The sequence below is a fragment of the Leptosomus discolor genome, chromosome 13 (genome assembly GCF_034619465.1).
Source record: "Leptosomus discolor isolate bLepDis1 chromosome 13, bLepDis1.hap2, whole genome shotgun sequence".
Classification (NCBI taxonomy): domain Eukaryota; kingdom Metazoa; phylum Chordata; class Aves; order Leptosomiformes; family Leptosomidae; genus Leptosomus; species Leptosomus discolor.
The window spans coordinates 4,859,046-4,885,588 of NC_141403.1; the positions used below are offsets into that span (position 1 = coordinate 4,859,046).

General features: G+C 42.1%; 1 protein-coding gene across 1 annotated transcript in view; it reads left to right on the top strand.

Annotated features, from left to right (window-relative positions):
- LOC147414533 (chloride channel protein C-like) overlaps positions 1-26,292 on the top strand; it is a 76,165-nt gene extending 49,873 nt beyond the window's left edge. The window contains exons 13-17 of the mRNA XM_086472767.1: positions 8,713-8,892; positions 22,387-22,477; positions 23,483-23,578; positions 25,695-25,905; positions 26,147-26,292. Coding sequence (XP_086328893.1) covers positions 8,713-8,892; positions 22,387-22,477; positions 23,483-23,578; positions 25,695-25,905; positions 26,147-26,292 — 724 coding nt within the window. The remainder of the gene's footprint in view (positions 1-8,712; positions 8,893-22,386; positions 22,478-23,482; positions 23,579-25,694; positions 25,906-26,146) is intronic.
- Positions 26,293-26,543: the final 251 nt, after the last annotated feature.

Here is a 26,543-nt window from a genome sequence, read left to right on the forward strand (position 1 = left end):
ATAACAAATCCACAATGACTTTTGGTGTGTTTCCCATTCCTGGGGAGTCCCATGAAACGGCAAGAAGCGACTTCTGCATACTTCCTCCAGAAGGAAAGGCGCTGAAGCAGCATCTGGAACTAATCACCTGTGTTTCCCAGCTCGCTGGTGGGCAGCGGGCAAGCCGCTCCGGCTCCTGCAGACCCTTACGTAAAACATGCACACAGTGACTTTCAGCTGTGGGAAATTGGAAACGGCTTCTGCTGGCCCAGCGAGGAGGAGACTGGCTCCCTTTGGGCTCACCTGGGAGGACAGGCTGCCTGTACGGGTACCACCGCAGCCTTCAGATGTGGTAGCACGCTGGTGGAGCGTGCACATACGCGTGGAGAGAAATCGCATCCCGCCATCGGATGGGGTATTCCACTAATTGGTTAAGTCTGCTCTGGTGTCTGGCCGCCGTTTGGCAGATACTGACAGTTTCCACTTAAAGTCAGCCAACCTCACCGGAAAGCCAGCTGTGCCGGCAGAGCGGCCGATCTCATGAAGATGTCATTGAACAACTGTTTGGACTCGTTCAAGAACTGGTGGATCTGACTCAAAGCGGGCTGAAATCACCTGGGGGTCTTTGATGGATGTGGGAATACAGACATCCGTTGATGTAAGAGCTGTACCTCAGTGTTCCCGAGTTGTGTGTAAAGATATCGTCTTCATTGTGGCGCTGGGGACTGCTTCCAAGTTCACCTTAAGCTGAAAGGATTCTCTTTGCTGTTCACGTATATGTCACTTTTTCTCTCCCTGGGAGCGTTGCTACAGTCTCATAAATATTAGTAGCTTGTCATAGTGGTTGCCCTAATGGAAAGATTTAGTTACAAAGAGGAAACAGAGAGCACGAAATTATTCTTCAATGAATTTCAGCATGTTTGAGAATTGAAATACCCTTTGTAGAAATAATATCAGTTTTGCAAAGCTGTTAAATGCTGTTTCTCACAGTCACAAGGGAGGGTTGTTCTTCAGCACACTGAGTGTACACAGAGCCACAGCAGAAGTAAGGCAAAAAAGGGCACAGAATGGAGTAGTTTTATGGAAAGCCATAAAGCCATGAGCATGGTTTTATTAGCTGCTGCCATTCAATATGTGGAGTTGTGACAGTAGGTGAGCGGGAGATGAAAGTGACAGCAGACGGAAAAAGACTGAGGAAGCGAAGTCCTGGTGTTGAGGGTAAGGAAGGAGAGAGAGGGAAAGCACGTCAGACACACAAAATCCATTCCCAGAATTTTGGGTGCGTATATCGACCGCGTTTCATTATAAATGCGCTGTCAGGTGCAGAGAGATCACTGCTTATTTTCTGGAAGAGCAGATAGGTAATACCCGCATTCATGATCTTATTTTTAACTGGGATGTAAGTACACGATGTTCTCTGCTTGTAGTGGTGTGTCCTTGCCATACGTCATAAGTGAGGAAAAAACCATGTGCTGCACGTGAATGGTATATAGGGAGCGGGGGGGGGGGTTAGTTAAAGAAATATTTTTTTAAATGATGAATATAAGTAGCTTACAGTATTTTTATGAAAAATTAATTATGGTTCCCAATGTGCTTGTGATGTAAGAAGTGAGATGGATTTGTTTTAGAAATGGGAATGCTGAAGTTTGAGGGGTTAAATGCCTTTTCCAAGGAAGCTGATTGTACAGCTGGAAGGAGAAATGCTTTTGCTTGAAATCCTGGTTGTAAGTGTCAAAAACTTCTATTTACTGCATTGGGAACAGGTTATAATCTGTATCTCCAGATACCCAGCGTTGTGTTTCAATAACCTGACTACACTTTTCCGCTAGAAAATGCTTGAATCTTTTTCCTATTTTTTTTCCCACACATAGTACTTTAGTTTTCTCATTTTGTAGTCTGTTAGACCTCTCGGTATCTCATTTTGACTGAAAGGTCATCTGATAATCTGTGTCTGATTATTAAAACACATATTGCTGTCATTGTCCATTCCCAAACATTTTAAAACCAACGTTTCTAATATACTAGTTGGTGCTTTCTTGGACCAGGCAGAGTGGAAAAGCTAAGGTGGCTGGTACAGCACATGAGGGTGGAGGCCCTGAATGAAGCTTTTATAAAAACTGTCTCATAGGAGCTTTCCTGTCCTCTTTCCAGTTTGGATTAGGTTTTTTGGCATACATTTGCAAGAAACTCGTCATGTCACTGCATTCAAACTGCAAGAGCCAGCTTCGTATTTTGCAAGTTTCCCTTGGAAATTGCTCTGCAATGATCTATCCATAGCACACACATTTCCCTGTTTGTTTGGCCGTAAGAGAGATCATGAGGTATTTATTTTAGCGCTCAATTTACTTGCTTCTCTTACTTTATTCCTGTGGAAGTTTGTTTGAAACGTTTCTTTGAATTTAAATAGCTTGTACTGGTGTCATTTTGAGAAATGACTTTCTTTGCCTCTGGTTGGTTATAATGCCAGGGCAGATGGATTTAACACAGGCTTAACACTTTTTTTTTAAATTTTTTTTTTTTTGGAAGAGAGTCCTCTAGGCTTAGATAATAATTTGGAAAATACAAGGATAGCTGAATCATTCCCATTCTGAATACAGTAATAATAAGTAGTATGTCCACCACTGTTAACCCATCAGGCCTCAAGATAGCTTTGGATCTTTCTCTCTGTGTACATTTATACACGTTCCTGTGTGTTCTCTCCAGAGCTGCCTAGGCATTGCTTGTAGTGGTGGTCTTTTCCTGACCATTCAGCTGAGCAGCCTCAGCAGGAGGGTGTTTGCTCCCAGCCCCCTGAAAGCCTGGGTGCTGCAGCATCCCCTGTGTCTTGGAGATCCCAGGTGAGGGTTTGGATCGCCCACAGCTGAGGTGAGAACCCCTTTTGGGCCTCTCATGTTTCCACCAAATGTCGTCTTCTACAGGTCACGTCTGTTGGATGCCACTCTTCGGTGGCCATGGTGCAGTGCTGTTGATGTGTGTCAGGGCTGGGAGCAGGCGCCTGCCAGGCAGCTGCTTGCTTGGACTGAGACATTTCCACATACACGACTTGTCACGTGGGGAAATGCACAATTCTGAACACCAAGTGAGTTTAGACGCCTTCAGGTTTGGGTGGAAGTAGTGAGCAGGCACTGTCAGTATCTCTGAATATTTAGACACCGGTCCTCCCCTTAATACTGACACGGCTAAAGTAGACAGCTAGTTACGGTTTGTAAATTTGCTTTTGGATTTGCACAGTGTGAAAACTAAGTCAAGAACTACGACCTTTATGTTTTTACCGACAGTTTCACATGTGGTGCGCTGAGGCTGGAGTGTTTAAGGTGCTATTTGAGTTAATTCCAGCATGTGGATCCACTCACATGATCTTTTACCTGCTTATCCCAAGGTCTCATGCACAACCTAATTCATTTTTTTAAAGCTAAATGCCCTTGTAGAAACAGCTACATCTATACAAAGAGGGTAGGAGCTGCTGTTTTTCTAACTTAGCAGTATTTTATACTGACAGTGTTGGTGGGAAAAACTTTGTAGGGGATGAAGAAACAGAAAAGCAAACTCTTGGTAGAAAACCCCCAAACATTCAACGTTCTCCCCTCCCCGGCCCCACCAATCCATCTTTTCCAAAACACAAAGGCTTTCTTGTCCTTGTCGTTTCCTTTGTTTCTTTTCTGTTCTGCAATTTTTCAAGCATTAGAGAGAGACAGTTTCCCAGCAGATTTTGAGACCTTGTGGAAATCCATTTGTCTTTGGCATATAGTAGTTACTAAACATATATAACTTTCAAATCCTCTCTGGGAAATAAGTGACAGAGACATTCAGCTAACCCAAACAACACATTTCACAGTAAGTGCTGTACTATCAAAAGGACTTCAGGCTGAATAGCTAAATGTCCCCTCGTTTAAGGATATCGAGGGAGCCAGGACCAGGGGATGCTGGGAAGCTTGTTGTCTTACAGTCAGTGTAAATATTTGTAGATACACTGAACGGAGACTGAACTCTGCCAAACTAGAACAATTCCTCACTCAGTTTAGTGTTCAGCTAAAGTAGGGACAGCAAGGAGTCGTAGGCCTTGTCTGCTGTGCAAAGTTCTGCTGAAAATGGATTTTAAATAGATCTAATGAAACAAAAGCACATCACTAGCATGCATGCACTTACATCAATGCACATTGTGATTTTATTGGTTTAATTCAACTTTAAATCAGATTAAATGAGTCTATTTCAGGGGTTAGCACTGAGTGGAGCAAATCAGTTTTGAAATTAATTTAATTAAAGTGTGTCCTTTTCCACTGTAAGGAGATTTTATAGAGCTTTTCTTTTCCCTTTATTGATCTCAGTGGTACTCTATGAACATAATTAACAATTCTTTTCACAGAATTCACTTGCGAAATTAGTGAATTCGGTCGTCCGCACGATGAACATTTCTGTAGTACGTGTATACTCTTCTGCTACATAGCGAGATCAATATTGGCATGTAACTTTTGGATAAGCGTTTTCATAGTTCACTTTTACCAAATGTCTTGTTGAAAAGAAAATTGGTGGGCCTGTGACAAGTATGTAGAAATCTGTTTTAGAACTTTTTAAGGAAAAAAAAAAGTATTTAAACGTAAGCAATTTCCTGCAATGTTGTGAGTTTATTCACAATGGGGTTTCTTTAAAGATGATAGAGTGAAAGAAAGCTAATATAAATAAACTGTATTTATAATGTAGTAGCAGCTACAGGTCTTCATGGCAGTATGGCTGTTCTGTATTAGAATGAAAATCATTAAATAAATCTGTTCAGTTTTCCTGGCTAAATGAAGTGTATTAAAAAAAAGAAGAATGCCCTAGTCTCAGGAAATGCACGAATAGTGGAAACTAGAACTGAATAGCTCTAATAAGTAATTTTAATGACCTTCAACCCCATGATGGTCCCCTAAGCTGACCAGCCCGCCCTCTCAATTGTTCAGTCTGCCTAGACTAAAAATCACCACAAGCACTAAGTAAACCCCAAAACAACCTCCTGAGAACTATTTATACAAGATGCGGTGGCCAGTCAGGGCAATAAAACAATGGTTTACAAGAAGCCCAAATAAAAGCTAGGGTCGTCCTGAGCAGGATGGCCTGTGGCGAGTCAATGGGTAAACATCCTCAGTGCAGAAAGGGGAGGACGGGAGCGACAGCTAGAAAAGACGAAGGCAAATCTGTGAATAAATCCAAGCAAGCAGTACTGGCTGTGTTCTCGTGCACCTTGGTCCTTGGGGTGTGTTTGAGTTAGGATTATGCTTCTCTCCCGCCCCCTTTTAAGTTGCTTTAATAATTTGAAACTTGCATAAAACATAGAGTAAATCCTATTGGAAGAAAAGTTCTCTTGTACTGCGTGTTGTCTAAGGAAACCTCCATGTTATGATTAGATCTGTTATGGTTAGATCCTTAACAATTTATTTCAGTGGGAAAGCTTCCATTGGATTTAATAGCAACAAGGCCCGAACTACATTTCCATGAATCATTGCAAGACAGTTTACCATTCAGGGATATTGGCTTCTTACCAAATGACTGTCTTATCTAGGTCATAAGGCAGATTGTCTTTTGTTCCATGTTATATCCAGTCTCATGGATATGCTCTTGAAAGGGACGTGAAAGTTGGCTATTGCAACTTTGGTGAAATAGCCTTAAAACTTTAACACATTACGGTACTATACTGAATTACATTTTGGGAGAAAATTTTCTCACGTGTCCCATAAAAGACAAATTTACGGTAGATCTGTTTTAGCAATGTGGCTACAGCTCTGTGTCCCTCCTTCAGGTAAATCTAATCATCTAAGAAAGATCTGCTTGATAAAATCCAAATGTGAGTACCTCTTGTTATGCCACACAGAAAGGCTTTTTCAACATGGTAAATGAAATGTCCTTGCTTGAAATTGCGTTGTGAAACCGAGGGCTTTGTTGCATGGACACAAGCGTGCAGCAGCAGTGGCACCCACCAGCTACGCAAAGCATCCTTGGGAGGCATCTGGGCAGGCTCGTGGTTGTGCAGGAGAAGGGACCCACCAGCGGTGGGGACCCAGCCTACAGGGTCTTGGGGTCCTGGGTGGGCACGGTGTGCATCTGCTGTCGAACTGGCCCGTGGGCAGCACTGCTACCTGGAGAGCTGTGAGCACGGCCTGGGCAGCTGGCACGGCCGTTGGTGGGCTAGTGTGCACGGAGGTGCTGGGGATGGGGTTTAGGTTCCTGTTCGCTGTTTGCACAAGAGATGTTCGTACTGGATGTGAGGAAATATCTTTTCACCATGAGGACAGTGGGGCAGAGGCACAGGCTGCCCAGGGCGGTTGTGCAGCCTCCCTCCTTGGAGGTTTTTAAGCCCGACTGGAGAAAGGCCCAAGCACGTGGTTTGAGCTCATGGCTGAGTCTGCTTTCAGCAGGAGGTTGGACTAGAGAACTGCTGAGGTCCCTTCTGGCTTGAACCATCCTTGATTCTTACGACCCCCGTACATACAACTCCAGCTTGGCTCGGTGTTTTCCTGAGAAGAAATATATTGGTAAAGGCTTTCTTTAGCCAGTTCTATTTAAAGATGCCTTGGCCTTGTAACAGTCTTTCATAAAACAACTCTTTTGCCTGCTTGTCTCCTCCACCCCCAAAGCAAGGTTACAGCAACAGACAGAAGACTCATTGAAAGAACCATCACTGACAATGAGCAGTGAATCAGTGCCAGTCCTTAGTGTGTTCTTACATCTGAAAAAGCTGACCGATGATAATGCAAGGTGTATAGTTGGTGTAGACAGTACAGGCACTTTATAACTCCAGACAAAGCCAAGATCACAGAACCAAATAATGAGCTGTCCCTCGCTTTTATACAAATGATTGATTTGACAAAACCTAAGGATGTTTCATGGACTTCTGCAATAATGTGTAACGTTTGCTTTCTGTGCAACAGAGCAAAACGGTAAAGTTGTGAAGACGGAAAACCTATGTACTGCTAAGAAATACACTCTAGAAACTGCTGGAATGTAACAGTATTCACATTTAAACAGTATTCACATCTTATTTAAAAATCATGTGGGATTTGCACATGTTTCATGTAATTCAGGAAGTAAGCTATTATCATTAATCATGTTTTCACATTGTGCCCACTGTGCTAGGTACAGAACTTCTACTAGTAATACAGTGTACAGTACTTCTAGACAAAGCTTAAGGCAGGCAAATGCAGTTTTTTATCTGGCCTATGGAGATGGAAAAGAGGCAGAGGATGAACAGGGATCTACCCACTTAGGAAAAATAAAATCCCTCTGGTGGAGTGTTTTACGCAACAGCCATGGCAGCACAGTTCTGACAGCAACTCATCCTGAGCAGCGTCTGTGGTTCCCACTGAGTTCCATCACTTGTACTGCATCAACTGGTAGCACTCAGTGAGATTAAGAATGAAAAAAAAATCCATCTCTTTGGGATTTTTAGGTTTTGTTTCCGGTAGTTGATACTAAATTTTGTACTCAGCCATTTTGCTTTGCACAGTAAACTACCGCTCATCTTAACGCGGAATCAAAATGTGGTTCAGAGAGGTTCATTTTTCGGTAAGTTGGTGTTCTGGTCCCTTGAAACATGGATCTGTAATAAGATGGTGTTGGAAATTTTCATTGCCTGCAGCCTGTTTCATATAACTGGGGATGGGTATGATGTGAGTTGATGCATATAAGACTGTTCTTTTTCAGGATTCATTTAAATCCATCCCAGTTTAGAAGAAGAAAGTTGTTTCACAGCTGTGTAGGTGCCATGTACGAAGTGCATTGTCTTCTCAGTTCAGTTACTGTTAGGCAGGTGGTGACATCACAAGCCATCAGAGCAACCGGCTTGGAAAAATAACCTTGTGTCTCTCAGGAGGGAGGACAATAATTAACAGCATATGGAAAGAGTTGCTTTTACCGCAGGGATGAAAGGTACATTGGTAAAACAGGATGTGGGCAAATTTATGCTCCAGTTGTCTCTGTCTGTGGTTTGTGTCAGCCTGTGTCTGTACAGGAGATTCTGGTTTATGGTCTGTCCAGACGATAGTCAGAATAATTAATGTGTTTTTTTGAAAATAGATAATATAAAACAAGCTTAAAACTAGAGCAGTTCATTGACTTCAGTTGTAAGAACTGGGCCTACTGTAATTCCATAGAAATCACTCCTGAATTTTGCAGAAAGTCTGTTTATTTTTCATTTCACCCTACTGTCAGAAATAGTGGGTGCACGTGTTTTTCACTTTTGTATGTTCATATTTCCTGAAACTTTGCCTAGAACCTGAAAAGTATTAGAAAATACTGGAAAATCCATATATGATTTGTAAGCTATCTAGCTTTCTGCTACCACTGCAAAAAACATATTGCAACGAGAAGCGTAAGCCTGAATTTCTCAAGTGCTTAACTTTAAACTATTTGATATCAGCCAGAATTCCAGAGGATTTCAGCTCTGATTAAAAGTCTTTTTTTTTTTTAACATGAAAAGTCATGGAAATTGATAAATGAGTCTTACGATATCCTGTCTAGGATGACCATGCCATGCATATGGTTGAATTTATCTCGTCTCTCACACAAAGAAAGGCAATGCTTGATAAGCAGTTTTATTGGGTAATTACTTTTATTTTTTTACATTTGCAAACAAATAGATTGATTTCCATCTTGAAGTAATTTACTAACACATTATAAACTCGTCAAACGCTAACGGGGTACAGTACGCCTCATTTCCTGTTTACTAAAGAATCCTTTGGCTCTCTGCTTCGTGTCTTTCAGGTTGAACCTGGAATTGTTCTCTGCCAGGGACATCATGGAGCCTGGCGTCAGAGTCCTTCACCTGAAGGAAAACATTGCCTCCTTGGCTCGGCTTCTTGCAAGTACAAGCCATGGTGCATTCCCAGTGGTTTGCAGGCCCAAGCCAGACCATGCAGAGGTGTTCCAGGGAACTATTAAAAGGTAAAATGCTATCAGATTGATGTCAGGTGATGTTTCTGGCCATTTATCAGATTTTTTTTTTTTCTTTAAGCATCTGTTTGTGAAGTTTATTTGGGATGGATATGAAATTTGTTCTTTCTTTCTTTAGCATGAATAGCAGGTGTCCTTTAAAGAAGGGACCTAGGTTCTTTCTAGCACAAGGTTATCTATTGCATCAGGGTTTTATTGAAACAGCACCAATGAAATGGTCTTATGGGAAGTGCAGAAAAAGAGAAAATTGCCCTTCAGACCCTTAAAGGTTCACTGAAACAGTAATTTAAAGGGATTTGAATACAGTTGCTCATGAAATGTCCCATGCCAATTCAAAGCTGGCCTGCTCTTTCTTCACATTTTTTTTTTTCATTTTATTAGTGTATGCTTTTACAGGAAATGAGTTCACATGAATCATATCACAGATGAGATAACCGACAAAGTCACTGGAAGTAACATGCTAGTGTAAACAAGAATTAGACTGAAGAAATCCTTGCCATACCGGGGACTCTCAAAAGGCATATAAAAATCTCATGATAAATGAAGTATTTATAGTACCGTATTTAATATGTCTACAAGAGTGAATTCATCCTTTCAGGAGGGCATCTGAAGACTGTCCTTTGAGTGGTGGGTCATGAGTGGGAGAGGCAGTGACTTAATTTCCACCTTGGGTATCCTAGAGGAAAGGAGAAGATGCTGCATAGGAGTTCACACAGCAAAGCCCTATGAATTATGCTTCTGATAACTGTAATACAAACACATGGCCAGTTTTATATTGTAATATCATAATCTTTCATAATTTGCATAGTGTCTTTTGTCCCGAACAACGTAGTATTCTACATCTTTTCTCGTAGAGAATTATTTTTTATCCACTTCTGTTTTGACGCCTTAACTGCGTGGCAGTTGGGAGCTCTCTGTGAGCAAACAAGGATAAAAGTATTTTCTTCTGTTGATCTGGATGAGGAAAAATGTTATCTGTGCATCATCAATGGAAATTTGGTTAGGACTTATCTGCTTGCCTACTTTATAACAAATTTTCTAGGATGAACTGCTGGCAGCTGGATCACCCAAACTTACTTCGTAGCAAAGTGGTCAGCTGCCCTTTTGGAGCATGAAGATGGGAAGGGAGTAAAATATTTAATAAAAATTGTGAACTTGCTTCATTGACAACTGAAACAGTTTGTGTGAACCTTTTAGGAAGAGAAGTATCTGCTTGGAATGAGAATTGTACCGTGGAAATCGTTTGGGTCGCAGTGGCCTGCAGGAGTAACGGCATCGATAAGCGCAGGATCATGTACTCGTATATGATATGTATACTTGTTCCCTCATGGTGATGCTATCATAAACAGTAATAACAAGAACTGTGCTAGGGCACTACAACCTAAATTTCTGAGTGGCAGCCTGCAGTGTGCGCCCATCTGAAGATATTACATAGCATAAACCAGTGTGCTTGTTTAGTTCTCAGCTGTCCACGGCAATAAAACCAGAAAAGCGCCCTAGCAACTGATACAGCCAACGTTCCTTTTAAATTCCATTTATAGTCTCGCCATTTCCTTATTAATTCGGCAGATCACCTTGCAGTGAGCGTCCCAGGCTGCTGAGGAGTGTGCTGAGCTTATGCAAATACCGTTGGGCTTTTGTAATGCAGAGCAAAGTGGTGTGGGAGCGAGCAAAAAGGGGGAACGGAGGGCTGCCCACTAGCACACCCTGAGGAGAGGCACCCTTAGAGAAAAGCTGATCCTACCTGCAATTCCGGTAGGCTTGTGTTTCGCTTAATCCCCAGAGCTCTTCTGTGATACCTTCTGTTAAAGGCTTTTAAAAGGGATGAATGAAAACGTTTGTTTCCCTGTCACTCAGCATAAATGAGCTGTTAGACTGTTTTGAGTAAAATGAAGATAATGTTTTAAATGGCTGACAAAGCAGCAGCAAATGGCTTTTTTGGCCAGTGAGTTGCTCGCTCTGGTGAAACTCACACAGAGACGTTGTCTAGGAGCAATCATTGCGTTCTGGGGTGCTCTGGCAACCCCCCTTCTTGTCCCAGTGTGTGCCAAGCGACCTGAGTACTTGCGTGATGAGTTCTGGGTGCCTTGTCCCCAGCAGGGACCACGGGTGACTTTGCTGTTCTGCTGTTCTCACCGACACCAGGAAGGGAATGCTCTGCAGCCACCCTCTGAAACAAGCCTCCAAAAATGTGATGTGTCATGGGATTAGTGTGTTCATAACCATAAGCAGTTAGAATTTGGGTTTTCCATCTTACTCATAAAATTACAGCTCCTGCAGCACATAACTGTTAAGATGACAAATGCTGTGAACACCTTAAAGGAGAAGGGTGCTCTTCAACCTCTTACCCTAGGCAGATCCAATGCAATCCCATGTGGAGGTGACATGACCACAGGCAGAAAAATGATAACTTTTTCCCCCATCTTTTATGTCAGTGACGTTAAAGTGGAGGAAATGTGGCTTGCCTGGCATATTTTAAAACAGGTGGCTTGGGGAAGATGCGAAAAATCCTTGCCATGATGTTTTTCTTGAGAGTTGCCTTGGGCATTATTATTGATTCTCAAATGTGGGTTGTTTGTTTTGTTTTTTCTTTTTTCTAGTACAAAAGTGTTGTTATTAGGTTAAAAAAAAAAAAGGAGCAACAAGCTAATGAAGGGAAAGAAGCAAACAATTTGCTAAGCTTGCGTGAAGGCAGCAGCAGCTCATAATTTTTTAATACTGTTTCTCATTTATGTGTTTTTTCTGTCGTTTCATCTCATGAAATAAGCATAGATGAAACACATGGATTGGACCAAATGTAAAAGTTACTCAGTACCTGACCACACTTGGAAACTGTAGTGATGAGAGTTCCTGTACAAAGACAAAGTGTTGTTATGTTTCGTAATACCTACGAATGATTCTGACCCTTCGAAGAGAAAAGGTCAATGTCAGTTCTTACAAAAGCAAGGACTGTGGCCAAGCAATGTTGGCTGGAACTTGCATGGGCCTAGAAACGCACCTCACTGCTGGTCTGAAGCAAACACCCAGATATTCTGATTTTATTAAAAAACCTGACAAACAACCCCCCCAAAATCTTCCAGATCTGTTTAGTGGAGCCATATTTTTCTCTTACTCTTTGTGATGTGGATGGTTGCCCTCTGGGGGTTAAGATGAGATCACCAAACGCGTTTTTACATTGGCGACCTAAATCTGAAGCTGTTATCTTCCCCAGTTGAGTAAGCAGTAGAGACTAAACCCAAAAGCAACTACTAAAGAAAACTTCTTGGCTTTAAAATTCTTAAAGAGGAAGCAAACTGTAGCTGAGAAGCAAGTTTCCAAAACAAAGACCTCCTTAGAGTAATACTTTTGACACTTTGCCATAGGCAGAGCTGTGTGCATGCCTGGGAAACCCTCGCAGAACTCGGTTTGAGGGGCGTGTGGCTGGTGAACTTGATGAATGGCATTGATGGGGGTGATGGACTTCTTGTGTGCAACGCAGAGGGTTGGGGGACTGACTTCCCCCCTTCATTTCTCCCACAGTAATGGTGATACTGGCACATCAGAATAAAACAAGCTATTCTTTTGCGCTGCAGCTGAAATGCCTCCCCCGTCTCCCCCCAGTGACTTCAGGAAGGGAGCTGGGCTGTCATGAATCTGTTATCCCAGAGTCTGCCGAGAGCTATAAATGTCATGCCCTAAATGGCATGCCCTCCTGGCTAGGTGGAATTCATTCTTCAGAGGGACCTGAGGATAGGACCACTGCCTGCCTTCCCAGGAAGCTTCTGCCAGAGACGCTGCGTGAGGCTGTGAATGCATATTGAGGAGTTGTTGGGAGGTCCCCTGGCTCTCTCTTGCCTTGGCTGCTCTAGTCTGTGGCTCCAAATCCTCCTCCAGTGGGAAAAGATAGAGTTATGCTTCTGCCTAATTTCTGTGAGACCAAAACTGAAAAAAAAGAGCTATTTTTTCACTTCCACATATGTTACAATGTACTGGTGTAGGGCCATTGTGGGGCAATGAAGTGGTTCTTTGACATGATGAAGAGATTAGACACATCATCACTTGTGTTTTGCTCCTCCATCTTCTTTGCCAGAGGTTACTTTATAATGTAAACCACAGTAAGAACAGAAGACATGGAGGATTTGAGGAGAAAAGCTGTAGGTCATGAATTTCTTTTCCCTGGTTGTGGACATGGCTGGGATGTAACACGGAGGGTGATGATACCTCATGGTCATCAGCAATGCCCTTGCTGCCATGCTGCACATCCTCCCACGCATGATCACTTCTGTGTATCTGACATTCATGCACTCTTGATTTCTTCCACCAAAATGGATGGCAACGTGCTCTCTACCTAGGTGCCTTTTTTCCAAGAAGCTCTTTTTCCCTTCTTATATGTAAGTTTCCTGCATATTTGTGACTGACGAGTACCATGTTCCTCCCAGGGACTGTTCTGCCGTTGGTGGCTTTTCTTACCTTTCCTTCACTTTTGCCAAGGAAAATAAAGGAGCGATGTTTCTGTACTGCAGTGAAATCCTCCCGGTATTCACTGAAGAAAAGCAGGTGGATGCTGGTGTCTTGTTAGGCCAGGCTCTGTCCCCTCCATTTCCTTTGAGGAGAAGCCGTGCGGAGAGGCAGAAGCTGGAGCGCTGCCCAGCAATCTTCTTTTCTGCTTTGAACACAGCTATGAGACAATTTTCCTGGAGAAACTACCGGGCTGACGAATACCACTGAGTAGCCTGTTTGGGAATTTTACCATAACAAATAAGCCATTTTGTTCGTGCCTGAATCTCTCGGAGCTGTACCATCCTAGCTCTCCTGTTGGAAGGCTGAAGGCTGGATTCCCTGGTTTTTGCACTCTTACCTACACAGCTGTTAGCCGTTACTCTGCATTTTGTTTGTCTGTCTTTTAGCTGAAGGAAATTTTTTTTTTTTGCTTGATTTAATTTGATTGGGAGAAAGTAATTATGCAGAAACCACAATATCTCTGACTGTAAGCAGACTGTACAGAATATATCTGTCTAAGCAGAAATGGGTAAAACTTGGTTTTCTGCTACTTCTGTACAGGATGTGACATTCCTGGCCTGGTGCCTGCATTTTTGTCTGTATTTTTTCACCTAGGAAACCCCATCTCTTCCCACCCATCAAGTTTACTGGAACTTCAGCATTTTTGGTTGATGGAAATTGTTATTTTTGGGCCAAAATAAATTTCAATAGAAGTATTGTAGGTAAAGTTGTCAAAGATCCTTCTAGTTTACTGTGTTTGTTTGGACTGCTTTATTACACATTTTGATATGCTGCATGGGAGTGTATTGACTATGTAATTGCCTTACTCCAGCTAAGTTTGTTTGATTCAAGTGAAATGTTCATCGTGCCTAATTCCTGGTTTTGGGCCAAAGTGAGGTATCTAAGATCCTTTCAAAAAATAGAACTTTGTGCTCTAGATCAGAAAAGAAATATATTCAAAAGCTGTGGTCTTTGTGTAGCTGAAAAGTTACCAACGCTTGGACTTGCAGAAGCACCTCTTGACTGAAAGGCTGGCTTCCCGGCTGAAGCCATTTCAAAAGGTGTAATATTCTGGAAAACTTAAAATGAAGCCTGAAGATCTTGTTCTGGAAGGTGAGTTAGAGCCTGCTCCTCTGTGTAATCACACAAACAGCTCACAGTTTTGTGAGCTTTCCGTAACAACGACCAGCTGGCCTGAGCCCAGCCACACGGGCCCGCAGAGCGCAGCATCGCCGCTGTGACCCTCCTGGCGAACCCAGCGGGACGCCATCGCTCCCACAGAGCTTCATGTGGAAGCTGACTTCAGGGAGGCTGGGAGCGCTTGGCAAGGACGCTGAGGGTTATATCTTTCCCCTTCAGAAACTGAGGGGAGATGTTAAACGTCTGCTCGATCAGCAGCAAACCCTCCGCTCTAATTCCCGCGCAAGGGATGTCGCGTCTAACGGAGCCGAACTGCCAGAGGGCTGCACCTGAGGGGAGGATTTCTGCCTCAGGTTAGTCCCTGCTCCGGAGCCAGAAGAACTTCCAGTGGAGGGAGCCAAACTACATTTCTATTTGCAATATTTATTCTGCTGCTGTTCTTGCTGCGCTGCACTTTGTGCTTCCTTCGCAGTAGGAGGAAGCCAGGTAGAGAACAGTGTGTACTCATAAATCTCCTACTCAATGGTCCTGCTTCAACTTCCCTGCTTGTCAACTGGTATGGGAAGGGAGATACTCTGCTTTCCACAATCAGAAGACATGGTAGAGCAGCTGTTCCCAGTAACAATAATGACACTATTGCTGAGACAAACATTTTCACGATGATGCATGGGAACACTAAATCCAAACCACATTGTTTAGCTAATGCATGCTTTCACTCCACTAAAGGGGAATGTCACATAACTGAAAGTAAATTGAAGAGATCAGAGTTTAGAAAATATGACAAAGTTGAAAACTTAAAGCTGTATTACACAGTAACATCCTTTAGGAGAGAAATCATTGATCCAAAGTGGTGTGTGTATGTGTGTTTTATGGCAGTTTATTAGGTATGACCTGCCTCTGGTCAGTCCCGCGAACAGAAACCGTTGTGAGTCAGAAATGCTTTCTGCCAAGCGCTTCAGTAAAACTGAGCATAGCATATTGATATGTGCTGTGGGAAAGGAGATCCAGCATTGCAACATACCGTAGATATGTCAGGCTGTAGGTATGGTTTCTGGTATTTTCCTTTAATCTGCCCTCCCAGTTGGGACTAATGAAACACTACTCTCAAGGCCTGTGCACGTGTGCAGAGAGTCCACATGCACTTGTTTAATAAGGCAATACCTTTATTTTTATTAGCAAGAGGAGAAGTACTTGCCTTCAGTAAGTGATGCGGTGCAACAGCTTAGGGACAAATGGAAAGTTAAAGATGAATTGAGACCCAAAACATTTAATTCATAAATTAATCACTGAGCTCAGTGATATCTACCTTGACATTGCGACAGCCTTGCTGCTGGCACTCTTGAAATAACTGATATAAGATTGAAAGCTTCTTGGAAAGCCTTTTTCTTCTGGCACTGTTGTGGAGAGGTTGCTAAGTTTAGATCACAGGAATGCAAAGTTACTCAATCAAACACAGAAGTCTGCAAAGTTCATGCAAGGAATGGAGATAAAAATGAGGTTTTGCTTCTTACTAGAGGATCATGGACAGCTTTCCCCCTTCCTCCTCCCTGTGGCTTTGCTGTAAGTTCTGGGCAATGGTGATTTGACCAGGTTTGATCAAAGCTAGAAACACCGTTGGCAGGGGTTTGAAGGCTACATCTAAACTCAGCTAGCAAAGAAGAAAAAAAAGGGGAGGGGGAGCATGTTAGGGACTTGAAAACTATTTTTAGGTGCGCAGACTAGAGAGCTGACGGCAATATCAAAGTGCTTTTGTGATGGTTTTCATGTTAGAGGGTAGAGTCTGTCAGCACATTGTTTGTTTTTACTGTCCGGACTCCTGCTTTTGAAAAGCTGATCCAGTTAATTTCAATGATACACTCTACAGTAATCTTGCCTATTAAAATAAATGGAATCCAGCACTTTCAACAAAAGCCCTTGACGTTATGATCCTCCCATGTATTGTCAGGGTCCTGGGACACTGCAGCTCACGAATAACACAGATGGAGGAAGGTTTATAGAGTCTGTGGCAGTGGTTTTATTTCGTATCCGAAGTGTGAGAGTTTTCTTCCAAAGAATAACATTATATGATACTTTTAAAATTAGTAGGGCTGTTTGGCCATACAAATAATTGTGCAGGTGCTGCAGGACTTTGCGACGGAGCTCTTTGGAGGGCGAGCTGGAGTGTTGCAGAGGCCGTGTGCTAACTCAGAAAGGCAAATTAAAAACGTATGCGGCCTCGCTGCAGCATGTGGGTGGCTTTTAGGCAAGTGCAGAGTGTTGTTAAATGTCGAAATCAAATATAGGCATGGGGAAAACTGGTGTGTGAATGGAAAGACTGATCACATACTTGTCCTGTCGTTTAAACGTGTGGTAGGTTCCTCTGAAATTGAAAATCTGCCTGGTAACCAGCCAGCTTGTAGGGAAATACAAATCTGATCCTAAGTCTTCATCCTTTTCTAAAATCTAGCCTTTCTGTGTGGTTTGAAATCCTAAGGTTGCATTTGCAATTTATTAACAGCTGCTTTTGCATTTTCATGTTGAGGCTGTGGACTTACTGTCTGCTCATTCACCCTGATGACAGTGCCCATAAAACCAGAGAGTTGGCAACTTCAGTAATGAAAATTGACCTCAAAACACAGCTCTGAGGTGGAAGAAATCCCTGTTTTGTAGATCTGAAAACTGAGGTACAGAGATTAAATATTTATTCAGCTTCCTTTGAAAGGCTGTGGCATGGACAGGAATTGATTTTTGCTCTGGAAAACCTCAGTCCAGTACTTGATAATGACCTTTCTATCATCTTGTAGGTAAAATGCCAAAAATTCATGCAAAGCTCCTTCTTGGTTTGAAGAACAAAGTAAACAGTAATGATTTAGGCTGCCTAACCTGAAACAACCCTGTAACCCTGAGATTTTGCTGTGTTAGATGAAGATTTGGTGGATTTTAAAACAGTTCCCAGTATGTCTAGTCCTTACCTACTGTCTAGCTCACCATATGCAGAATACTATTTTTTTACGCATTAAAAAAAGCCACAATGCTATTTGAAATCAGGGAAAATGCATTTTGTATACTAGCAGCTATACTACCACGAGCATAAAGTAACAACTATTCTTCAATAGAATTTACATTTTACAGTCCATGTAAAAATTTTCTTTCATTCTGCCCTTTTGGAAGAGTTGCATGCTTATGCTAGAACATGCATGCTTAGAGCAGAACAGTGATCAAATCCTGCAAAATCCTCTCAGAGTTCCTTTCACTTCGACTGCTGTGAAAGTTGAAGGTGCAAGACACTAGGCCTTAGCTGCAGCAACTTTTCAGAAACTTGTTGATACTGTAAAATAATTTACACCAGCCAGGTATTAGGATGAGGAAGGACCATGAAGAGTTTTAAGGTGACATATTTGGTTATTTTAGTGTGTAAATTATTGTTATTTGTTACTGTTCTTTTGTCATTGTTTTTTCAAACCGACTGACGTAAATCAAAATTTAGTAATTGATGTCACTGGGTTTTAAACATGTCCGAGAGAAGCCCTGAGACAGTAGATTTTTAATACATGGAAGGGACATTCGTTGTATTATGGTCAGAATATGTTAATTACTGGTCCTCACTGAGTTGGATGTTGGCCAAAACATCAGATATAATCAAATCAAGGATGGAAACAATGCAGGTACCTTTGGTGGATTAATGCAGGAGCAATAAGGCTGAAGCTTTCTGAAGCAAGCTAAACATGATGCTTCAGGTCCTTTAATCCTCCCTCCTCACCCCTGTCCCACTGTGTAGCTATTTTATCCATTCCGTTGGGGAGAGTCCTGCCCTGAATGCTTTTGCCAGTGACATCACCTTTTAATCTTCCTTCTGTTCATTTGCAGCTACTTTGGAGCTGCAGTTCCTTTTATATCACTCCCCCAATATTTAGAATTTGTAGTTTCCTCAGATAATTGGCCATCCTGACAAGAAGAGTGACAAAATCAGCTGTCAGATACTTTTCATTCCTGACTTCCATGCCAAATCTGACATGTGGATATTGGGATAATAATGTGTTATCTTAATTAGGTGTATCTTCATGATGCATGCTTTATAACAGATAGAGCATAAGAAACTACTGCAATGCCTTGCCAGGGTATCTTTGAAATGAGATTCCCTACTTAAGGGTTTTCTTCCTTCTTAAATAAATAAAGAGTAAACGAACAATTGCAGAGTCCAAGTCTGAATCCTAGCACTTCCTGTTAAACTTCACAAAATGGTGCAAGAAACATGTTTGGTCTGCTTCCTAAGGCTTGATGATGTGATAGGAAGGATGTTGTATGTAACATCAAAGAGTGATGTTGTTATACCTCTGAAGCATGACTTCTGGAAGTCCAAGTGAAATAACGTATGTTCATTTTTCTCCTGAATATGGCAGTCTTTAATAGGCTTGGATTCTTATCAGAAATGTTCCAACGATTTCCTTCATTGTGTTTGCGTGTGCCTTTTTTTGACTAGCCAAATTTCTCTCACACTTCCCAAAGCCCTGTTAAGTGACTCCCTGCTGGGTTTAGTTGAGAGCAGTGCCGAGCAAATTGCAAGCTGCCAAAACCGGCCAACAAACCACTGGTGATGAGCAAATGTTTCTGCTCTTTCAGCTCATGGTGAATGTTGCTGGTTTTTTAATTCCAGCCCATGGTGTTCAAGTGGAAAATGGTGAAGTCTGGACTCCGGACAGGCCTGAACAGTGTTTTGGACCTGAGCATACAGTCTGGCAAAGGATCAGGGTGGATCGCAACTTTTGCGCTTGCTGTCTATATATTCATGTTAGGATGAAAGTCTTGAGAGTATTCCTGGCCCCGTGATCATCCTTGAAATTGGCTTCTTGGAGCTGTATGTGATGATCTCGGAGCAGAATTTAGATCTGTGTATTTATATCTCACTTAGAATGATTACAGACCTGTTTGTGAAAGACCATAAAATGTGAACCTTTAGAGAGCCCTGCAGAACAAAGTGTGTAATGCACCAAAGGTAATTCGCAGGGCATGACTGGATTGATTTCTTCTCCATGTCCTCTGCTGTAGTGAATATATTATGAGTATATCGCGTTTTCCTCCCTTTCCTTCTCCAAATGTAGCCTGAGAGGAATAGATCTTGCCTGTTGTACCATGCCTATACTGTTCTTTGTAGTGTGTTCTCGTGATTGTCCTCAAATCCAAGTCCATTAATCGTCTATGTGACATGTCCATGCATTGGCAAGAGGCTTAGGGCAAGCCAGTCACTTTCCCAGGAGGGGAGATGTAAGCCCAGGGCAAAGTATTTCCTTAATGGAGTTTTCTGAGCAGTTAGCTCTGCGGCAGCGTTGCGCTCTCCTTACTAATCTAAAAGAGATTTTAGGAAAACCAAAGCCAGATATTAAATTGAGACAAACAAAGTTTCAATAGTTATGAAGGATACTGAATTCCTTGTTCGTCCTGGGAATGGGATGTGGTTTAAAGTGGGAGCGGGTGACAGAGTCCTAGTATTCCTGGCTCTGCCACTGATTTTCTTCAGAACTGATGTTTTTCCACAAGTTATATTCACATTCAGATCTTCACCAGTAAAAGGATGATACCTATATACCAGTCAGAGGCATGCTTATTTATAAATCCCACTAAGAACCTTAGATGAGAGACCAAAGCCATGTCTATGTTAACAAAATGCAGATTTTAAGACTGGCTCTACAGAGTGAAACAGCTGACTGTTTCAGGGGACAGGGGACTGCTCTACAATGCTAACCAGCTCATGGGAGGTGGAGGTGATGGGATAGTTTCCTTCAAAAGTGTGTTCCAGATCTGAACTAAAATGTGGATGTAGCTGCTCCCAAAGTATTTTTTTTTTTAAGTTGGAGAAAAGGTGGGCAATATGAAAGACCTGAAACACGTGAAACTGCAGTTTAATGTAATACATTGGAAACGAGGTTAATGTTACCTCTTCAGTGGTATTTCATTTACTGTTTTTTTGCACCCTCTACAGTTTTGATCCAGCTTCATCAAATGCAGGACAAAGGAGTATAGAATAGCAAAGGGGAGACTGTTTGGAAAGAAAATAATAGAACGGCAAATAGCCTGCTGGTCAGGGCAGCCAGGGGAACGGGGGGGGACCCGGTTGTAGAGATCCCTGTTTATGCAGCATGGAACCCCTCTAGCAGGAGAAATTAAGACATGCCATACATAGCCATAATGTGCTTATTATGAAGTAGAGTGTGGAGAAAGGGCTTGAACCTAGTTCTTCCGTATCCTATCCCTAGGGAGGGCACTAACCACCAGCTTTTGGGTCTGGCAGGCACGTTGTCTTAGTGTAAGTCCTCTGCTGTGGAGTGCTAATCCCACCTTGAAGCAGACTAATCTTTCCCAGGAGACATTACATTAAAATGAGCAAATTTTTATAACAAGTTTTGGTTTGAACAAACCAATATTTTCAGATACAGAAATATTTATTTGGAAAATTCACAGCTTATGCTTGGTGTTCCAGTCACGAAAGCCACTTTGTACCTCATTTGTATTGCTCTGGTGCCCTAATGAAGACTGTGTGTCTGCTCTCCTCTGGGTCCCTCAAGCACATCATGTAGCACTGTGTTGCACATCTCTGTACTACTCTAGTAGCTCCTAGTTGTAATCACAGACCGGGGCTAACACGATGTTAAGCATGTTGCAAAACAAAACGCTTTGTTGTGGTCCTCAAGGTGTTCGTTATTTAAATATAAGTTAAAAGTGGATAGGATGGATGGAGTGTCTGTGTGTATGGGGAGCAAGGAAACACTAAGATATAAATGATAATTTAAAATATATTGCTTGACAAGGCTTTATATGTGTAGTGCAGAAGGGGAGAACTAACAAATAGTTTATAATGATATAATAAAGATACCCATTTTCACATGACTAAGTCAGCAAGAATATTAAATATCTTAATGAACTCTAGAGTGCAGTACTGCGAGAGAAGGTCTCACTGATGATTTAAAATGTGACATGAATTTTTTGCAGATCTTGTGTTTAAATTTAGATGTTACTTAAGAAGGATTTGGGAATGAACAGCAGTCTATCTGCTTATATTCAGATACTTGTATTTGCTTATTATTAGTATTGTCTTTTTGGGCACAAACTAGAAGTGCATAAGTTGGTCCCGCCAAGCAGGTTGATCCAAATCAAGAAGAACGTGTAGGATAGGTGATGTCCTTTAATCTAATTAACCAAACCTAAATCGGAAAACCCCTGTGTGATGCTGCTATTGCTGAAGGAAATTTAGGAAGATGAAATATGTGGTCAGCCCACTACTACTCTGGAATCATAGAATATCTCAAGTTGGAAGGGACCCATAAGGATCATTGAGTCCAACCCCCCGTTCCTCACAGGACGACCTAAAATTAAGCCATATGACCAAGAGCATTGTCCAGATGCTCCTTGAACTCTGACAGGCTGGGTGCCATGAACACTTCCCTGGGGAGCCTGTTCCGGTGACCGACCACCCTCTCAGTGAAGAGGCTTTTCCTAACGTCCAATCTGAACTTTTCCTGATGCAGCTTCCTTCCATTTCCTCGTGTCCCATTGCTGGTCACCAGAGAGAGGAGATCAGCACCTCCTCCTCCACTGCCCCCCTGCAGGAAGCTGTACACTGTGATGAGTTCACCCCTCAGCCTTCTCTTCTCCCAGCTGAACCAGCCACATGACCTCAGCCACCCCTCATAAGTCTTGCCCTCGAGGCCATTCGCCATCTTGGTCGCCCTCCTCTGCACACACTTCAATACTCTGATGTCCTCCTTGTATTGAGGCGCCCAAAACTGCACACGGTGCTTGAGGTACCATCACAGATCTGATGCTAAAGCATCATGAGCTTGCTTTTTAAAATTTTCCCCTGATAATGAATGTAGTCATGTTCTGTAACCTTAGGTTAGAGCTGTGCATGCTGCTGGAGAACGAGCACATCTTTGAATCAGCGGCAAATGATGAGTCTTCCTCTCATCCTCTCTCCTATGAGAAGGTAACCTCTTTTCTTTCAGTTCTTTTCTTGTTTAATCAACATGTATATTGGGTAATTTAGGATGAGCTCTCCATGAACAAAGAAATGATGCAATATATGCGATTGAGATAAAGAAGTGGTCAGGTACAATCTAAGTTAAAGGATGACCAGAGACCCTCCAGGAAGAGCTGTCATAACCTATAATGCCACTCGGAGTCTGGAAGTTGTGCAAGACTGCTGGCAAAGAATTTCCTTGTTCAGACAGGCTGTTCCAATCTTCTCTCTCTCAACTTCTCCATGGATAGCAGAATTATTATAATATTTAATTCTGTATGGGTAGCACCTCTTGGAATGATGAATGTTTATAAAAGCTTTTAAACTTGAAAAGCATGTAGCATTCTTCTCTTTGATAGGTGGCTAAAGGATTTTTAGGAATAGTAAACATTAAGCACGGTAGAAGAAAATCGTGTGTTACCAAGGCAAGACTGGTACTGCAGTTTTGAGCAATTTATACAGGCACAACTGGAAAGTCATCATATATTACTGATGCTTGGTCTGCACACGGGAATCTGGCTGGCAAAACAATGTTGAGAAGGAGCAAGGCAATTCTGTATGGGATGAAGCACCAGGACATGAATAGGTACTCCTGTTGAGGAGAGCTGAACCTCAGCGGACGGCTGATGGCAGTTGGGTTGCGTTTTTCTGCACTGTGCTGTCATGTAATTACCACTTAGTGTGAATTTTCACAGTGTGAAAAACCTCGCCCCTAAGCCGCTATAGCTTACGTTGTCGTAACAGAGATACAGTTACACTAAGAGAAAAGATATCTTTTTGTAAGTAGAGTGTTTTATTTTAAATTGCTAATTTAAGCCTCATTGGCAAAAGAATTTATAAAGTTTGGACAAGCTCTGCCAGTGTAGCTCTGCTAGAAAACTTTTTCCTCCAAGTCAAACTGGGAAGTTTTTGAACCTTGGGTTCTAACGTGCAGCGCAGAAGGAAAGAGAAATGGATTCTTGCCTGTTCCAGATAACAGTGGAGAAGCTGCCCAATCTGTCGCGCCTAACCATGCTGCTGAATCGCTATACTACAGATCCCCAGTATCAGCAACTCTTCATCAATCTGGTAAGACTGAAGCCAACTCCAGAAACAAACATTTCCTCCATGAACAATGTGTTTGTTATATTTTCTCATTTGTTTATGATGGCTGTGTCAGCCGCACTGATTTACATAAACACTGCCAATCCTGGGACGTTACATTCTCAACAAAAGTAGCTGAGTACAAACAGCATTCCGAAGTTTTAATTCATATTGTATAAACATAACAGATGTTGATAAAATGAGCCAAAAAGAAAATACAACAAAGGAGACCATTTCAAGGGGGGTTTTGATTAAAATACATTCCAGATTGACAAAATGATACAATGTTAATGGAATAGATCATTTAAATGTCATTATTTGGCTCTTATAGTCCTATAAAGCAAATACAAAGCAATGCTTTTGAGATTTTAGGCTCCATTACTGTACAGTGCCTATACATCAACCTATAAATAAAGCTATATTTCTTTCCCCTTTCCTTTTTTTTTTTTTTTAATCCCTGCTATGACATTGCCACATTTATTTCCTAAATACCGTGCTAAAATACTGGGTCCAAAAGCAATAATGTGTTTGGTTACAGAATAAGGCCTAAAATAAATATGTTATAAACAAAATAAATGTAGTTTCTGCCTCGGTGAATTTCCAGTCTACAGCATTGAAACTGAGGTGGGGGTTCACTGGGAAATCCAGGCCAGAGAGCCTCATTCAGATGGGTTTTATTAAAAAGATACAAAATCCGCTCCTGTTTGCTCGTGTGTAAAGAAGATGGGACTGAGTTTGAGATCCATCTAGCCTGAATTCCTTGCTCTAAGGATAGCTAGAAAGAGAGAAAAGTTAGAAAAGACACCATGCTCCCAACACCCATTGTCTAGTTTGGTTTAAGAGTTTCCTTGTAGTAGATAGGGAAACTGAGGAGGTGAGAGGACTTTCCAGAGTTCAAGAGGAGGTCATACGTGGGAGGAGAAGGTAGCTCAGCTGAGACCCAGTCCAGTGCTTGTGCCATTGGGCCACACAGCTTTTTGTTATGCGAAACCCATTGCACTTGATTAGGTTTCACATTGATACCTAACTTTTTAGTACCTGATGAGATCCTTGAAGCAAAAAAGTTTGGTATCCCTTCCAACAAGTTGTTATTAGCCCTCATGAAAGCTCTGTTTCTGATACCCACAGAAATATCCATTGTGAAGTTCTCGGATGTAACGATTTCCTGTGGCAGTGAGTTCCACAGCAAAATTGTATGCGGTATAGAAAGAGGAAACTGTTTTACCTTTAATTTTTTTCTTCCCCGTGCCTTTGAATGTCTCGTCAGACCTGTAAATGAAAGAGAAAGAGGAGACATGCCCCTCTGTACTGTGCATTTATTTATATTATTTTATCATGTCTTTGATTCAGTTTTCCTCTGTCTGGGGAAGCATACACTTGGGAAGTATAATACATCTTCTTTGATAGAGCTGGCCAAGTTGTAAGAAGGATATTGTAGAATTATGTTAAAAGTAAAAACTTAGTGAACACCTATATAAGCTGTAAAGACCACCTTGGTTAACAATAAAATGGTCTTTAGCTCTGTTCCTGTCAAGAAACAGTTATAGCCCTCAGTTTTCAGTGACCAGAGTTTAGTACTTGCAGGCCCTCTTCTTCTCAAAGCCATATGATTGTTTTCTTTGTCCTCTTCCTCGCAGTCTATGTTTCTACGTGAATTGACTTTTATAAGCATTTACTGCAAAATATTACAGGATGTCATAAATGGTTGTGTAATGAGATAGCAGCTATAAAAAAAATCTTAAGACTTAATAAATATTGGGGTCACTGACTATTTCCAAGTAAAAACTCAGAGCATATCAATGGAGCTCAACTTTGCTTTTCTAGCCTGTGAGATTTGGGTACATTCCAGTCATAATAGTTTATTTAGAGTGAACCTGATGGTTTACCAAAAAAGAAAGTGTTTTTTTACTATGGTATTTCCTGATGTTTTAGGTATAATTGGGGGTAGGGAACAGGGAGAGAAGAACTAATGTTCTTACTGGCTCCTGTCCCTCAAGCCTGCTACCCCAGCCGCCTTCCTCTGCCTCTCCTTCCCACCTCCGTGGCAGGGGTGCCCTCATGCTTTAGTGTTCTCCCTGTGTCTTCTCTCTTTGCCTTGCAGGAGCCGTACATAAACAAATCTGCCATGTCAGTCCAAGCTCATTTCTCGCTGCAACGCACCTACATCACCTTTCGCACCCTGGGGCTGCGCCACCTCACTGTCGTTGACCCGCAGAACCGAGTGGTTGGGGTGATCACCAGGAAGGACCTGATGCCCTTCCCACTGGAGGAGAGGCTCAGGCTCCGGCTGGCATCGCAGAGCGCTGATGCGGGTGAGCAGCCACGGGATTCAAGGCCATGGATGCGTTCTTAGGCTTTGTCACTTCTTTTTTGAGCCCACGGTCTTCTTCAGGAAAAAAATAATCAGAGCTTTTCCACTTGATCCCTTCTGGAGAAGAGATGCTTTAAAGCTGGTTGTATCTAGACATGTGGGATTGTTGCCCAGAGCTATCTCTCTTCAGCTGTTCGGTGACTGCAAAGTTCATTAATTTAAATGCTTGTGAGACAAAATAGGAATTCATGCATTTATGGAAGATGACCTAAAATCAGATGTGAAGGATGGATGTCAAGAATGTTTTTGTCACACTGTGTCTGTGCCTCCCAATGAGAAAAATGTCATAACCATTAGCAGCCGTGATGTTGGCAAAGCCTTTCAGTGAGGACTAAATCTTCAACCTCTTGAGTATCTGCCTGTTAAAAAGGAGAAAGTTTCCATATCAGCGTTTTTATGTTGAAATGTATACATTTAACTGAGAGGAAATACTGCCTTGAGAGAGGTGGGCAACTAAAGGGAACAAGAGATTGGCCTTTCTCCTTGGCCTATGTGTATTAGAAATTGAAAGGGAGAATTGTATCTAAGAGAAAGAGATCGACTGTGGGGCTCCTGCCAAATTCCCATTACGCTTCTCAG